General features: G+C 44.7%; 2 protein-coding genes across 3 annotated transcripts in view; one reads left to right on the plus strand and one right to left on the minus strand.

Annotated features, from left to right (window-relative positions):
- aco2 (aconitase 2, mitochondrial) overlaps nucleotides 1-2792 on the minus strand; it is a 34397-nt gene extending 31605 nt beyond the window's left edge. Inside the window, exon 1 of the mRNA XM_055663193.1 lies at nucleotides 2687-2792. Coding sequence (XP_055519168.1) covers nucleotides 2687-2722 — 36 coding nt within the window. The 5' untranslated portion in view covers nucleotides 2723-2792. The remainder of the gene's footprint in view (nucleotides 1-2686) is intronic.
- Nucleotides 2793-3144: 352 nt separating this feature from the next.
- The window catches only part of phf5a (PHD finger protein 5A), a 36921-nt gene continuing 24955 nt past the window's right edge, over nucleotides 3145-15110 (plus strand). Inside the window, exons 1-2 of one of the 2 annotated variants that reach the window (XM_055663213.1) lie at nucleotides 3145-3279; nucleotides 7893-7916. In XM_055663213.1, coding sequence (XP_055519188.1) covers nucleotides 3228-3279; nucleotides 7893-7916 — 76 coding nt within the window. In that variant the 5' untranslated portion in view covers nucleotides 3145-3227. The remainder of the gene's footprint in view (nucleotides 3280-7892; nucleotides 7917-15110) is intronic. The other variant, XM_055663212.1, reaches the window with a different exon arrangement.

Consider the following 15110-nt stretch of genomic DNA (forward strand, 5'->3'; position numbering starts at 1 on the left):
ACTAAACTAGGCTCATGTCAAAGTTTAAGCACAAGCACAATTTTAATAAGTGAATTCAGCCTTGGGATTGTTCAGCCTTCTCCAGATTGTTCAGCCTTTTCAACCCATGAAGCTGCCATGAGCAAGTCAAGAGAGAGAAAAAACGTGCACTCTCTGTCCTTGGAATCACCTTAGTTACTAATTTTCAGCCTTGCGCTCACTTTGTATCACGGCCAACTTTCTCCACGGTAAAGTCAGTAATGCACTACATTTCTCAAAGGATAACATAGCATTTAGTGAAATAATTTAGATATAAAATTCTTAAGAAATTGAAAATTATTGGGCATATCCATGCATATAATTTGTATAATCTTAAACGCCATGCCACTATAACATGAAAGTCATTCTTTATCCCCCAATCTCACCACATCAATTGGGGAGGGGAAATAATGAAACTATTTATTCTATTCCAGGAAAACACAAATCCTAAAGCAATGCAGGTCAAACGACATCTACCCAAAGGAACACTTATGAATGGAATATTCTACAGTTAATAAAACATTTTCCAGAAAAAGTAAACCGATGCATCTGACAGCAACCATTTTACTGGGACTCCCTCTATTCAGTAAATTGACAGATCAGACTACCTTTCAATTCCAGGCCAGCAGCAGCAAGAACTGTACTCAGTTAGTAAAGAGAAAAAAACTCAGGTTTATGCTAACATATGGCAATTACCATATCCAGGTTTAAACATGTTAAATTGCATAAGTGCTTGACAAACATGCAGCTCTGAAAAAAAAAATATTGATGCCTTGTCACTATCAACGACAATGGCGCAGCTGGTAGAGCTGTTACCTCACTGCATCAAAGACCCTGGTTCGATCCAACCTCGGGTGCCAACTCTTTGGAGTTTGCACCCTGTAAAGGAATGGATTTCTTCCGGAAGCTCCACTTTCCTCCCACATCCAAACGGCATGCAGATTTGTAGGTTAATGGGCCTCTGTAAATTGTGTAGGGAGTGGATGTGCGCCATCAACAAACTGCATACACCTGCTTGCTAACATCCAACATCTCTTGACCTCTTCCACTGTGTAAGGCAGCAAGTGCATGAGAATACCTTCATCTATAAGGCTCTTCCATGTTGTTCACCTTTCTGACTGACACTGATTGAAAAATACATCATGAGACAGGTCCTTCAGCCCATCGAGTCCATGTTATCCATCAATCACCCATTCACTCTAAGTTTATGTCATCTCACATTTGCATCCACTCCCCAAACTGTATGGGCAACTTTTACAGAGGCCAATTAACCTTCCGACTGGACAGCGTTGTGATCCGGGAGGAAACTGGAGTGTCCAAAGGAAATCCATATGTCACAAAGAGAACGTACACACAGATAGCACCCTAATCCAGGATCGAACCCAGGTCTGTGGTGCTGTGAAGCAGCAGCGCTACGAGCTGCACCACGGCAACATGTTATTTTGAACGACATGTTATTTTGAAAAGTACCGACAATCTTTCCTTCCTCATAGATATCTGTTAGAATGTAGGCAGGCATAACTTTTACTAAAAGGACTGCAGGGTGATTCACCTTCTGAAGGACGTTTATATGCTGGCCTGGCCTAGATGTCCACCAGTGAATAACGAAAACACCAATCGGTGAAGGGCTCTGACCCAAAAATATGAGGCTTTGACAGTTCAGTACTTAAGCGCGTCAACACTTAACATGGCAGTGTTTTTTTTCTGTAAAACTTCACAGGACTTTGGTGAGAACAGTCCTGAAGTAATCCATAGGTACACAAAAATGCTGGAGAAACTCAGCGGGTACAGCAGCATCTGAAGAAGGGTTTCGGTCTGAAACGTTGCCTATTTCCTTCGCTCCATGGATGCTGCTGCACCCGCTGAGTTTCTCCAGCATTTTTGTCGAACTTGATTCCACTACTTAGCTGTTTTTCCAAGTAGCTTTATCAACGGAGGGGGAAATTACCTCCTTAAACTGCGCATGCAGTTGGTATTAAGGTACCAGCAGGCCCGTTGCCGAACCAGCAGGTCGAGGAACAGCTTCTTTCCGGGCGGCTGTCACTCTACTCAACAACGTACCTCGGTGACTGCCAATCACCCCCCCCCCCCCCCCGACACTTATTATTTTTTTTTAATTCAAATCGTTTGCTATGTCGCTCTTCAAGGGAGATGCTAAATGCATTTCGTTGTCTCTGTACTGTACACTGACAATGACAATTAAAATTGAATCTTGAATCTTGATCTTGTGATCACTAATCAGGGGCTGTGATTTAAGAATGAGACGGCCTCCTCCGGAATGTAACCGGCGCGGTGTAACCTTGCTGTCACCTTGGCTCCCCGGAGCAGGCTCAGTGATTTGTTTTTCCCCAGTTTAGATGATTTTTCTCTCTTGTAAGTGTGTGGTTTTAATCGAGGTGTGTGGGATCCCGAAGCTGAGCCGGTTACCATGGGAATAATGCAGCAGCAGCAGCAGCAGCAGCAGCTTCGGCACCGGCTGTGTGTGTGTGTGGGAGGAAAGAGGCAGGGAGGGGGGGGGGGGAGAGAAGGTCAATGGAAGGGATCGGGCTACGCGGGCTCCCCGCGGCCACGGGAAAGTGGCATTTACGGCGTGAGATTCCCCCCTCCACCCCCCACCCCGCGGCTCCCCGTTCCCCCGCTCCCTTGGCCTCCCGGCTGCGCTCTTTACCTGCAGCCTGCGGGCGGTCAGGACGTACGTCGCCATTTTGTTCACTGACAAAGATGCCGCGTGCGTATGACGTCACAGCGCGGCCTTTAATACCGCCCCAGGGCAGGTCCTAAAAGCTGAACTACAAACAAAACCCCCCCACTCTCATCCCCAACCAACCCCCTCCTCACCAAAATAAAAACACACACACACAACTAATCTCCAATTAACTCCTCCCGGTGAAGCACAACATCCTGTGAAACCCCGTTGCTAAAATCACAATTTATTTTAAACGTTTTTGCACAAAATATCCTTCCACCGGATGTGACGTTTTCACAGGTGGGGGGAGGGGAGGGCAAAAGTATATTTGTTAAATAAAAAAAACACTTTATGCTGTCACCTTAATTTTTTTTCTTGTCATGTAGAAATTGTTTTTTTTTTGTATATGAGTTGCTCCCGTCCGTTTTTAAATATATTATTAGTGTAGAGGTCAAAGGGCAGGTGATGGTGCTTCCGGCGGTTGGGGGCGGTTGGTGGCGGTTGGTGGCGGTTGGTGTACGTGATGGCGAAGCATCATCCCGACTTGATCTTCTGCCGCAAACAGGCGGGAGTTGGTGAGTGAGGGAGTTAGCGGCCGCTTTGGTGACCGGGTCCCACCCGGGGGTTTCGGAGGAGTTTGATTTGGAGTTTTTTGGGGGGGGGGGGGGGAACTCGACCCCGACCCCGAACACGTGGAGGAGGGGCGGAGGGAGGAACTGCAGATGCTGGGTTGGACCGAAGATAAGACACAAAATGCCGGAGTAACTCAGCAGGGGACAGGCAGCATCTCACACATCTGCATTCTCTCAGCATGACTCTACTCATGGAGGTAGTTGATGGGGGAACTGCAACACAAACCCAAGCGGCCTCAAGGCAAAGAGTAGAGTGGGGCTGTGGGAGAAGGAGTTAAGAATAGCGGGGGGGGGGGGGGAAGAGAGAGATGTGAAGATGTGATTTCAGATGATCAGCCGTGATCATATTGAATAATGGTGCTGGCTCGAAGGGCCGAATGGCCTACTCCTGCACCTATTTTCTATGGATCTAAGTGGGTGGAGAGGTCCCTATCCCTATTTTCACACAGAGAGTGGTGAATCTGTGGGATTCTCTGCCACAGAAGGTAGTTGAGGCCACAGTTCATTGGCTATATTTAAGAGGGAGTTAGATGTGGCCCTTGTGGCTAAAGGGATCAGGGGGTATGGAGAGAAGGCAGGGATGGGATACTGAGTTGGATGATCAGCCATGATCATATTGAATGGCGGTGCAGGCTCGAAGGGCCGAATGGCCTACTCCTGCACCTATTTTCTATGTTTCTGGAGAGAAGGGTTCAGGCAGGATGACGTTTAGGGTCGACACCCCACCCCCCTTCTTCAGACTGGACAGGCGATGTAGACAGTGATGCAGAGAGATGTGGAACAAATGAATGAAAGATATGCAGAAAGAAAAAATAAGTAACGATGATAAAGGACACAGGCCATTGTTAGCTGTTTACTGGGTGAGAACGGTAACCTGGTCAGGTGCGACTTGGGTGGGGGAGGAGGGATGGAGAGAATGGGGAATGCAGGGGTTAGGTGAGGTTAGAGAAATATAATTATCATGACACTGGGTTGTAAGGTGTCCAAGTGAAGTATGAGGGGGGTACGTGGGGGTTACTGTGAGGATGGGAACAGGAATCGGGACCTCTCCACCCACTTAGATCCATAGAAAATAGGTGCAGGAGTAGGCCATTCAGCCCTTCGAGCCAGCACCATCATTCAATATGATCATGGCTGATCATCTGAAATCACATCTTCACATCTCTCTCTTCAACCCCCCCCCCCCCCCCCGCTATTCTTAACTCCTTCTCCCGCAGCCCCACTCTACTCTTTGCCTTGAGGCCGCTTGGGTTTGTGTTGCAGTTCCCCCATCAACTACCTCCATGAGTAGAGTCATGCTGAGAGAATGCAGACACAAGGTGCTGGAGCAACTCAGTGGGTCAGGTGGCTTCTCTGGGGAAAAGGTACAGGTGATGTTTGCATCGAAACCCTTCCTCACAATCATGTCGGACCTGAAACGTCATCTGTTCCTTGCTGCAGAGATGCTGCCTGAGTCGCTCCAGAACTTTGTGTTTATCATCTATATAAACCAGCATTTGCCGCCCCTTCCTATACATGCTGACTTCCCACCAAACCACATTGCAGCTTTAGACCAAACATGGATCAAAGAGTTAAATTCTAAAGATGGAATGAGTAACACAACTCCAGAGACCCAGGTTCAATCCCGACCTTCGGATGGTGCTTGCGTAGAGTTTGCATGTTCTCCCTGTGACCATTAGGTTCTCCCCATGAGCGCCCATCTAATTGATAGGTTAATTGACTTCAGTAAATAGCCCCATATGTAGGCGGGTGATCAGAAAAGCAGTGGGGAGTTAATGAGCATGTGAGAGTGAATAGCTCATAGGAAATAAATTGGAAATCTCAGAGACATAGACTTGATGGGCAGAATGGTTATCTATGTCAAAAGGAAAGTAAATAAAAATATAATGGGATTAACAATGGGTTTAGGGGTGGCATTGGCTGGCAGAGTCCACTAGAATCTGAGCAATGGAAACAGCTCTGGTGTTATATAAGTGACAACCTTGTTGACCACAGCACCTAACTAACCAGTAAGGCAGAGTAAAGAGACCACTGAAAAGCCTAAAGTAAAGATAACTACAACGATAGACACAAAATACTGGAGTAACTTAGCGGGTCAGGAAGCATCTCCGGAGAAAAAGAATAGCTGTCGGGATGGTGGGACTGTCATGCTGAGAGAATGGAGCAGCTGGGCTTGTACACTCTGGAGTTTAGAAGGATGAGAGGCGTCTCATTTAAACCTATAGGATCGTTAAGGGTTTGGACACGCTAGAGGCAGGAAACATGTTCCCAGTGTTGGGGGAGTCCAGAACCAGGGGCCACAGTTTAAGAATAAGGAGTAAGCCATTTAGAACGGAGACGAGGAAACACTTTCTCACAGAGAGTGGCGAGCCTGTGGAATTCTCTGCCTCAGAGGGCAGTGGTGGCAGGTTCTCTGGATGCTTTCAAGAGAGAGCTAGATAGGGCTCTTAAAAATAGCGGAGTCGGGGGATATGGGGAGAAGACAGGAATGGGGTACTGATTGGGGATGATCAGCCATGATCATATTGAATGGCGGTGCTGGCTCGAAGGGCCGAATGGCCTACTCCTGCACCTATTGTCTATTGTCATTTTGGGTCTCAACCTTTCTTAGACCCAACTTGAAACATCACCTATTCTTTTTCACCAGAGATGCTGCCCGACCCACTAAGTTACTCCAGCATTTTGTGTCTATCTTTGGTATAAATCAGCATCTGCAGTACACACAAAAGTTAACTACTGTTTCATCAAGAGCTCAGCTGATTTCAAAAGTCCGACCAATATAATTCTCAGACTGAAGAAGTGTCTTGACCCGAAACGTCGCCCATTTCCTTCGCTCCATAGATACTGCCTCACCCACTGAGTTTCTCCAGCATTTTTGTCTACCTTAGATTTTCCAGCATCTGCAGTTCCTTCTTAAACATAACCGATATCATAGTACAGCGTACTTTGTTTCTGAAGTTAAAAATCTATTTTCAGTTCTTTTTGATTCCCAAGGACCAGCCCACTTCAATTTTACCATGTGTTTTGAGATGTCTGAATGTGGCACAAATTTTGCAGTCAGCTGGAATGTAACAGACTAACTATGTATAAAGCATCCATCCTGCAAGTAACTCCCCAAAAATGGTAACACAAATTTCACTGTACCTTAATGTGACAATACACCATGTGACAATAAACTGACCTTGAAACCTTGAACTCTGTGATGAGCTTCCCTTTTATTAATGCCTGCCTTTGTCAAGCATCTGTTCAAAGAGGATTCATACGGAGCCAGTAACACTGTCATCAAGCCAACTTAGCAGGGATAACATTAAGACATTTTTATGTGTTTTGAAATCCTGAAATTGCTGTTGGTTTGATTGAATAATTACATTAAATGTGAATAGTTTCATCACCTTTAATGCTGCAAAATCCTATTCAGAAGGCTCTGAATTGAACACCAGGAATGTGCAATGAATGACTGTCTACAGTTCAATTTCTTTCTACTTCCGTCTTAAGAAGTGGCTTGGGTCCCTTTAAACGTCACAACTAAGTGAACGCATTAGGAAAAGGGTGATTGATAGATGTTGCCCATGAGTATTGTTAGATATTGTTGTTAGGACAGCAGAGTGGTGCAATGGTAGAGTTGCTGCCTTACCGTGCCAGAGACTCGGGTTTGATCTGGAGTGCCAGTGCTGTCTCTACGAAGATTTGTACGTTCTCCCCGTGACCGCGTGGCTTTTCCCCGGGTACTCCGTTTTCCTCCCACATTCCGAAGACGTACAGGTTTATAGGTTAATTTGCTTTGGTTGTAAGTTGTAAAATTGTCCCTAGAGTGTGGGATAGTGTCAGTGTTCGCAGTGACTGACGTACTGGTCGGTGCAGACACTTGGGTCGAAGGGCCTGTTTCCGCGCTGTATTTCTAAAATCTAAAGTATGGTCCATTGGTAGTTTAATATGCTGTGTTATTATGCAAAATGAAGTGAGATTCCTCAACTTGGGGAAAATATCACAGTAAGTAAATACATCAGCATTGAACCATTACAGACTTTGTACTACTATGGTCACTGTGTATACTTTGGCTTTTGCACTATTATGGTTTAGATTACTTGAACTAACTTAATTTAATGTTTATTTATCATTGTTGCACCTACTATGCCTGTAAGGCTGCAGCAAGTAAGAATGTCATTGCTACAAATAAACACTCTCCAATGTTGAGTAGCAGCAAAAGGAATTTCTCTACTTCTCCCACATCTCAGTTGGCTTATTGAATCTATGGTCACTTATACCCTGTGCCAAAGATCATCAAGTGCAGGGTGGAACTGCAGATGTTGGTTTAAATCAAAGATAGACACAAAATGCTGGGGTAACTCAGCGGGACAGGCAGCATCATCTGTGGATAGAAGGAATGGGTGACGTTTCGGGATGAGACCCTTCTTCATACCCCATTCCTTCTCCCAGAGATGCTGCCTGTCCCACTAAGTTCCTCCAGTATTTCGTGTCTATTTTCCAAAGGTCATCACTTTTTGGGGGGCAATGTGGCAATGTTAATCTAACTTGAGTTTCTTTTTCTTTTGCAGCTATTGGGCGATTGTGTGAAAAATGTAAGTACTTTTGCCTCTTGATTATTTTCCTAACCATCTCTTTTTCAGGCTATGTTTCCCTGCATGTTTTCTCCGAATTAGAAAAGTCAGCAAATATTCACAGGTTCTTTATGGTTTTAGCATGCACATTTGATAATGCAGGAGAGCGTAAAGTGCTGACAACATTGGAAGGTGCTGCTCAACGTTCAAAGTCTCCTCTCTGGCGTAAACCTACTAGACTGTTTTTGACCATCACTGGTGAATCAACTATTCAGTTGGAGCAGATCCGTTTATTATGCTCTGCCTTTATATGAACGAGTGGTACAGAAAACAGCCAGAGAGATGTCTTGTTAGTTACATCTTTTTAGAAAAATATACGTTCATAGAGTGATACAGCGTAGAAACAAGCCCTTCTACGAACTTGCCAACATGTCCCAGCTACACCAGTCCCACCTGCCCACATTTGGCCCATATCCCTCCCATCTCATTCTATCCATATACCTGTCTAACTGTTTCTTAAATGTTCGGATAGTCGCAGCCTCAACATCCACTGGCAGTTGTTCCATACACCCACCACCCTTTATGTGAAAACAGTTACCCATTAGATTCCTATTAAATCTTTTCGCCTTCGTCATAAACCTACAGTGCCCTCCATAATGTTTGGGACAAAGACCCATCATTTATATATTTGCCTCTGTACTCCACAATTTGAGATTTTTAATATAAAAAAGCACATGTGGTTAAAAGGCATATTGTCAGATTTTAATAAATGTCAGATTTGATAATTGTCAGAAACCATTTTTATACATTTTGGTTTCACCATGTAGAAATTACAGCTGTGTTTATACATACTTTACTCTTGCCATTACTTTGATATAAGTTAATCTTAGTCTCATCTGTCCACAAGACTTTTTCCAGAACTGTGGTTGCTCTTTTAAGTACTTTTTGGCAAACTGTAACCTGGCCATCCTATTTTTGAGACTAACCATTGGTTTGCATCTTGCAGTGTAGCCTCTGTATTTCTGTTCATGAAGTCTTCTGCGGACAGTGGTCATTGAAAAATCAACACCTGAAGAGTGTTTCTGATCTGTCAGACAGCTGTTTAGGGATTTTTCTTTATTATAGAGAGAATTCTTCTCTCATCAGCTGTGGATGTTTTCCTTGGCCTGCCAGTCCCTTTGTGATTAGTGAGCTCACCAGTGCTCTCATTCTTCTTAATGATGTTCCAAACAGTTGATTTTGGTAACTGAGTAAGGGATGCCCTCCAACCACCTAGCGGTCACTCTGTGAAACAACGAGTTGCTTTCAAATCAACAGCTAAAAAATGTATTTTTGTTATTGCAAGCTAAAAATACTAAAGGCTGTTGTTACATTGTTGAAGAGAGTATCATTGCACAAGTGTCGATTGAAGCAATTGCTTGCCAATGTCAATGACCTCCCTCAGTGTAACTAGCAGCATGTGTTTGTAAAGAGACATTGGTGTCTGATTACTATGGAGACGCTCCATCTGCTATAACCAAAATCTGTTGTAAAGATGTCCATAATTAAGAGAGTGGTCGTAGAGGGTTTTGGCCCGAAACGTTGCCTATCTCCTTCGCTCCATAGATGCTGCTGCACCCGCTGAGTTTCTCCAGCATTTTTGTGTACCTTCCATAATTAAGAGGGTAGACTGTATACAATTAGCTTGCAGAGCCCTGAATATAACCTTTTTATGGATAATATAATCGAGTTGATAATAAAGTTAAACATTTATTTACTTCCCTCTGTAGTATAACCCCATCCATTGAATATCATTGTCTTGACAGTCATCAACCTATATTCCTTTTCTCTCTCTAGCCTCCTACTTCTGTCCCCAACTATGCAAATCCAATTCTGTCTCCTAATCAAGGATTGCCAGGGTGTAATAATTTTTAAGCCTGTTCTTATATCACATAACACATGTATTTCTACCTCGATTCTGTAATGCGATATCGTAGTGCAGCTGGTAGAACGACACACAGCCGCAGAGACTCGGACACAATCTTGATCTCTGGTGCTGTCTGTGTGCACTTTCTCTCCCTCACTGCGTGGATTTCATCCTCTAACTGTGAGGCAGAATTGGGTGGAGGATCGGGGGTGTTGATAGGAATGTGAGTGGAATACAAAAAATATGATTAATGAGGAATTAGTGTAAGTGGGTAGCAGAAACCAAATTTCGTTTGAACTTCATTTGAGGTTCAAATGACAATAAACGATATTGTATTGTATTGATAGCTTGAACTTGGTGAACCAAAGGGCCTGTTTTCTCGGTGTATTTCTCTGTGACACTCGGACACTATTCTGTCTCTTGTCTTGTCTCCTATTTGCATTGTGGTGTTTTCAAAAAGAGTTAGATTTAGCTCTGGGGGCTAAAGGAATAAAGGAAAAGGGGGGAAAAGCAGGAACGGGGTACTGATTTTCGATGATCAGCCATGATCATCGAAAATCAGTACCCCGTTCCTGCTTTTTCCCAAAATCAAGTCAAGTTTATTCGTCACATACACATACGAGATGTGCAGTGAAATGAAAAGTGGCAATACTCGCGGACTTTGTGCAAAAAACAAACAAACAAACAAACTACAAACAGAATGGAACAGAATCACATATTCTTTTACATATTACATATTGTGGTAGGAAGGAAAAAGGAAAAAAAAATCATTTGATTCCTTTAGCCATCAGAGCTAAATCTAACTCTCTCTTGAAAACACCGAAATGCAAATGGTGGTGCTGGCTCAAAGGGCCGAATGGCCTACTCCTGTACCTATTTTCCTATGTTTCTGATGTCCTCTGCCACTTTAATTGTTTGCAGTTTTCTTGTCCCATCAGACTTATTTTCACCAAGTATGTCCAATTGCTGTGCATCCATATCGCGCACCAGAATGGCCTTCCACATTTCTAGTGAATCAGTGCTGCCCTTAGCTTGCCCATTCCTCTGGCCCCAATCTCTCTTCTGCACCGCCGTTCTCCCAAGTGTAGTTGAACCCGTTCCAATATTAAACGACTATCTCTTCAACTCCATTCACTTCTTCCAACTCGAAGGCACAGCCATAAGTGGCCACATGGGTCCAAATCAATGAATAGATCCAACTGAGACCCTCGCCTTGTCTAGTGCATTGATAACTGTACAGATGCTGCTCATCGCACAAGAACTGGAATCTGGAACGAAAAACAATCTGCTGGAGGAAATCATTGGGTTGAGTAACATCTGTGGGTGGAAAGAAATGAGTCCCCGTGCAGGTTTTGACCTGAAGCATTAATTATTCTTTTCCACCCACAGATGATACTCGACTTGCTGCTTTCCTCCAGCAGATTGATTGTTTGTTGTATAAATGCTGCTGCCTGTTCTCATTTGAACGTGGTCCATATCCTGCCTCTTTCCCAACATCTGTCACCATCTCAGGAAATAGATCAGTAATCGACATTTTTCTAAGCCCACGGACTCCCGTGGCTACATTGACTACATCTCCACCCAGCCTGCTTTCTGTGAGGACTCCATTCTGCCATTTTCTCTGGCTCTGTCATTACTATTATGTTATCACACCTTCTCCACTAGTTCTGAGTTATCTTCCTTTAGTTTTAACCGTGGTTTCCTCTCCGTGTACTCGGGGGGGGGTTTGCCTCCTGTTTCACCTCGCATATGTGATCTTGCCCCTCATTGCCCACCCAGAGCAAGGATATGGTTCCCCTTCTGTAAATTCTCCCACCTCTAAAGCAGTGCCAACCACCAGACACATCTACCTCTTCCCTTTCGCCATTCCTTCTGCTATATCTTGGTTCGCTCTTCCTCCTTCAGCATCTTTCTTCTCCCAACACAGGGAAAGAAACATCTGCCTTATTTTAGATAGACAAAAATGCTAGAGGAACTCAGCGGGTGAGGCAGCATCTATGGAGAGAAGGAATAGGCGACGCTTCAGACTGCCGTATTTTAGTTTAGTTTATTGTCATATATACCGCGGTACAGTGAAAAGCTTTTGTTGCGTGCTAACCAGGAAGGACTATACATGATTACAATCAAGCCGTCCACAGTGTACAGATACATGATAAAATGTTTAATGCAAGATAAAGTTCAGTAAAGCTTGACTGAAGATAGTCCAGGGGTCTCAGTTTATCTTGATTAAGTAGGACAGGCAGCATCTCTGGAGAGAAGGAATCGGTGATGTTTCAGTTGACCCGAAACGCCTCCCATTCCTTCTCTCCAGCGATGCTATGCTGCCTGATCCGCTGAATTACTCCAGCATTTTGTGTCTTACCTTTGGTTTAAACCAGCATCTGTGGTTCCTGCCTATACATATCTTGAGGCTGGTTCAAGGGATGTGAATGACCATCTTAGCTGTATGTTATGAGGAATGAACGTGACAGGTTGGTGACCAACTTTGAATCAGATTCCTGGTTTGGAACATCTGGGTGCAGTACTGCTGTTGTACTCTTCGAGGTGCTGTCCTTCATGTGAGGTGTTGAGCATTAAGCCCAATGACCTGTTCCATTTCTTTATATAAAAATTGACTTGGTGCCATTGCTTTGTGGATGAGTAATGTGCTCAGTTGGTAGGCTGGCTAAATTCCATCAATAACTTTGCAAAAAACAGATTAACTGCTTATTAAATCTTCTGTGCACAGTGACAGCTACATTTGCCCATGTAACAGCCACTGGATTGCTATGTAATTTGCTGCGTTGCGCCCTGGGATGTTTCTGAGAAATATAAGATGGCACTGCATGAATGCCCGCCTGTCCTTCGGCATAAATCCTCCATTGCATTTTACTGAAATAGTTATCTCACTGCCTGGCCTTCGACCTTTGGCAAAATCAGTTCCACAGGTGGAAGACCAGTGAAGTGATTGTTCTGCACAGCTGAACCCTGCCACTTGGCATGATATTGAACCCACGGAGGGGCATGGCTACGATCATCCCACCCCTCACACCTGCTCTTTTTATCAGTATCCACCTTTCATCCGGATTTGTGTTTAGTTTAGCTTAGAGATACAGCGTGGAAACAGTGTTCAAGAAGGAACTGCAGATGCTGGAAAGGTCCATCTGTCTCCTCAGATCCTGGTGAACTTCTACCGCTGCACCATCGAGAGCATCCTTACCAACTGCATCACAGTATGGTATGGCAACTGCTCTGTCTCCGACCGGAAGGCATTGCAGAGGGTGGTGAAAATTGCCCAACGCATCACCGGTTCCACGCTCCCCTCCATTGAGTCTGTCCAAAGCAAGCGCTGTCTGCGGAGGGCGCTCAGCATCGCCAAGGACTGCTCTCACCCCGACCATGGACTGTTTACCCTCCTACCATCCGGGAGGCGCTACAGGTCTCTCCGTTGCCGAACCAGCAGGTCGAGGAACAGCTTTTTTCCGGCGGCTGTCACTCTACTCAACAACGTACCTCGGTGACTGCCAATCACCACCCCCCCCCCCGGACACTTATTATTTTTTTATTCAAATCGTTTGCTATGTCGCTCTTCAAGGGAGATGCTAAATGCATTTCGTTGTCTCTGTACTGTACACTGACAATGACAATTAAAATTGAATCTGAATCTGAAACTCGAAGGTACACAAAAAAGCTGTAGAAACTCAGCGGGTGCAGCAGCATCTATGGAGCGAAGGAAATAGGCAACGTTTCGGCTCGAAACGTTGCCTATTTCCTTCGCTCCATAGATGCTGCTGCACCCGCTGGGTTTCTACAGCTTTTTTGTGTACCAGCGTGGAAACGGGCCCACCAGCCCACCGAGTCCACGCCGACCAGCAATACACTCGCACTCTCCTACACAGTTTACAGGAGCCATTTAACTCGCAAACCCACACTTCTTTGGAATGTGGGAAGAAACCGGAGCACCCGGAGGAAACCGAGCAGTCACGGGGGGGAAACGGACAAACTCTGTACAGACAGAGCCTGCAGTCAAGATCGAAGCCGGGTCTCTGGTGTGTTGAGGCAGCAACTCTACCGTTGCACCTCTGTGCCTCCCTAAGTATGTTCATGAGTTAATTTTAGTTTTGTTTTAGAGATACGGCATGGAAACAGCCCATTCCATGCTGACCATTGACCATTGATCATCTGTTTACACTAGATCTGTATGATCCCATTTTTACGGAGGCCAATTAACTTGCAACCCCGCGTGTCTTTGGGATGTAGGCAGAAGCCAGAGCACCCGGAGGAAACCGATGCAGTCATCGAGAGCGTGCAAACCCCACACAGAGAGGATTGAACCCAGGCTACTGGCACTGCGTGGCATCAGCTCTACCAGCTGCACCACTGTGCCGCCCTACTAATTTTCTATAAATCCACACAGCAGAGAAGATAATTACAGCTTCATAATAGGTTTTATTTAATGCACCAATCAATTTTCAGTGGGAGTCAATCCAAATAGTCATAAGGTAATGCAAACGTTCATTGTATGATTGCTTCCATGTATCCAAAGCTCTAAATTGTGTGATGAACCACAACAATTGTAGCTAAATCGCTGACAAGATGGCAAAAAATGTAATGGTAATAATTATTTTAGGACATGGCAGTAATTCTAAAAATCAGGAGACTGTTAACAGCGTTTTAAGGTGAGGGGGGAAAGATTTTAAAGGAATCTGAGGGGTAACCTATTTACACAAATGGTGGTGGATGTACAGAACGAGCTGCAGGAGGAGGTAGTCGAGGCAGGTACTATTGCAACATATTAAGAAACATTTAAACAGCTACATGGATAGTGTAAGTTTAGAGAGAAAAAGGCCCAACACAGGCAGGTGGGACTAGTGTAGATAGGCCATATTGGGTGGCGTGGGCAAGTTAGGCCAAAAGGCTTGTTGCCACGCTGTGTGACTCTATCTTACATTTTCCTTTTAGGAATGCGGTGTGTGTGAATTCAGCGAACAAACACATTTTCCTTAAGTTGCTAATAATGGTGGTGTTCTGTGACTCTCATTGAAAACCAGCCACTGTTGTTCCTCAGCTGTCAGTTGACATCTTTCAGTGAGGACCAAGGAGTGAATCCTCTTGCTTGGTGGCCAGGAGGTGGCTGCTTTGCTGCAGACTGGGGAAGGAAAATCCCCAATTAGACACAAACTGAGCGGGACAGGGAGCATCTCTAGATAGAAGGAATGGGTAACATTGCGGTTAGGGTTAACCCTAACCCTTCAGGGTCTCGACCCGAAACATCATCGTTATTATCAAATTGAAACATATAAGATTATTAAGGGTTTGGACACGCTAGA

The sequence above is a fragment of the Leucoraja erinacea genome, chromosome 37 (genome assembly GCF_028641065.1).
Source record: "Leucoraja erinacea ecotype New England chromosome 37, Leri_hhj_1, whole genome shotgun sequence".
Taxonomy (NCBI): Eukaryota; Metazoa; Chordata; class Chondrichthyes; order Rajiformes; family Rajidae; genus Leucoraja; species Leucoraja erinaceus.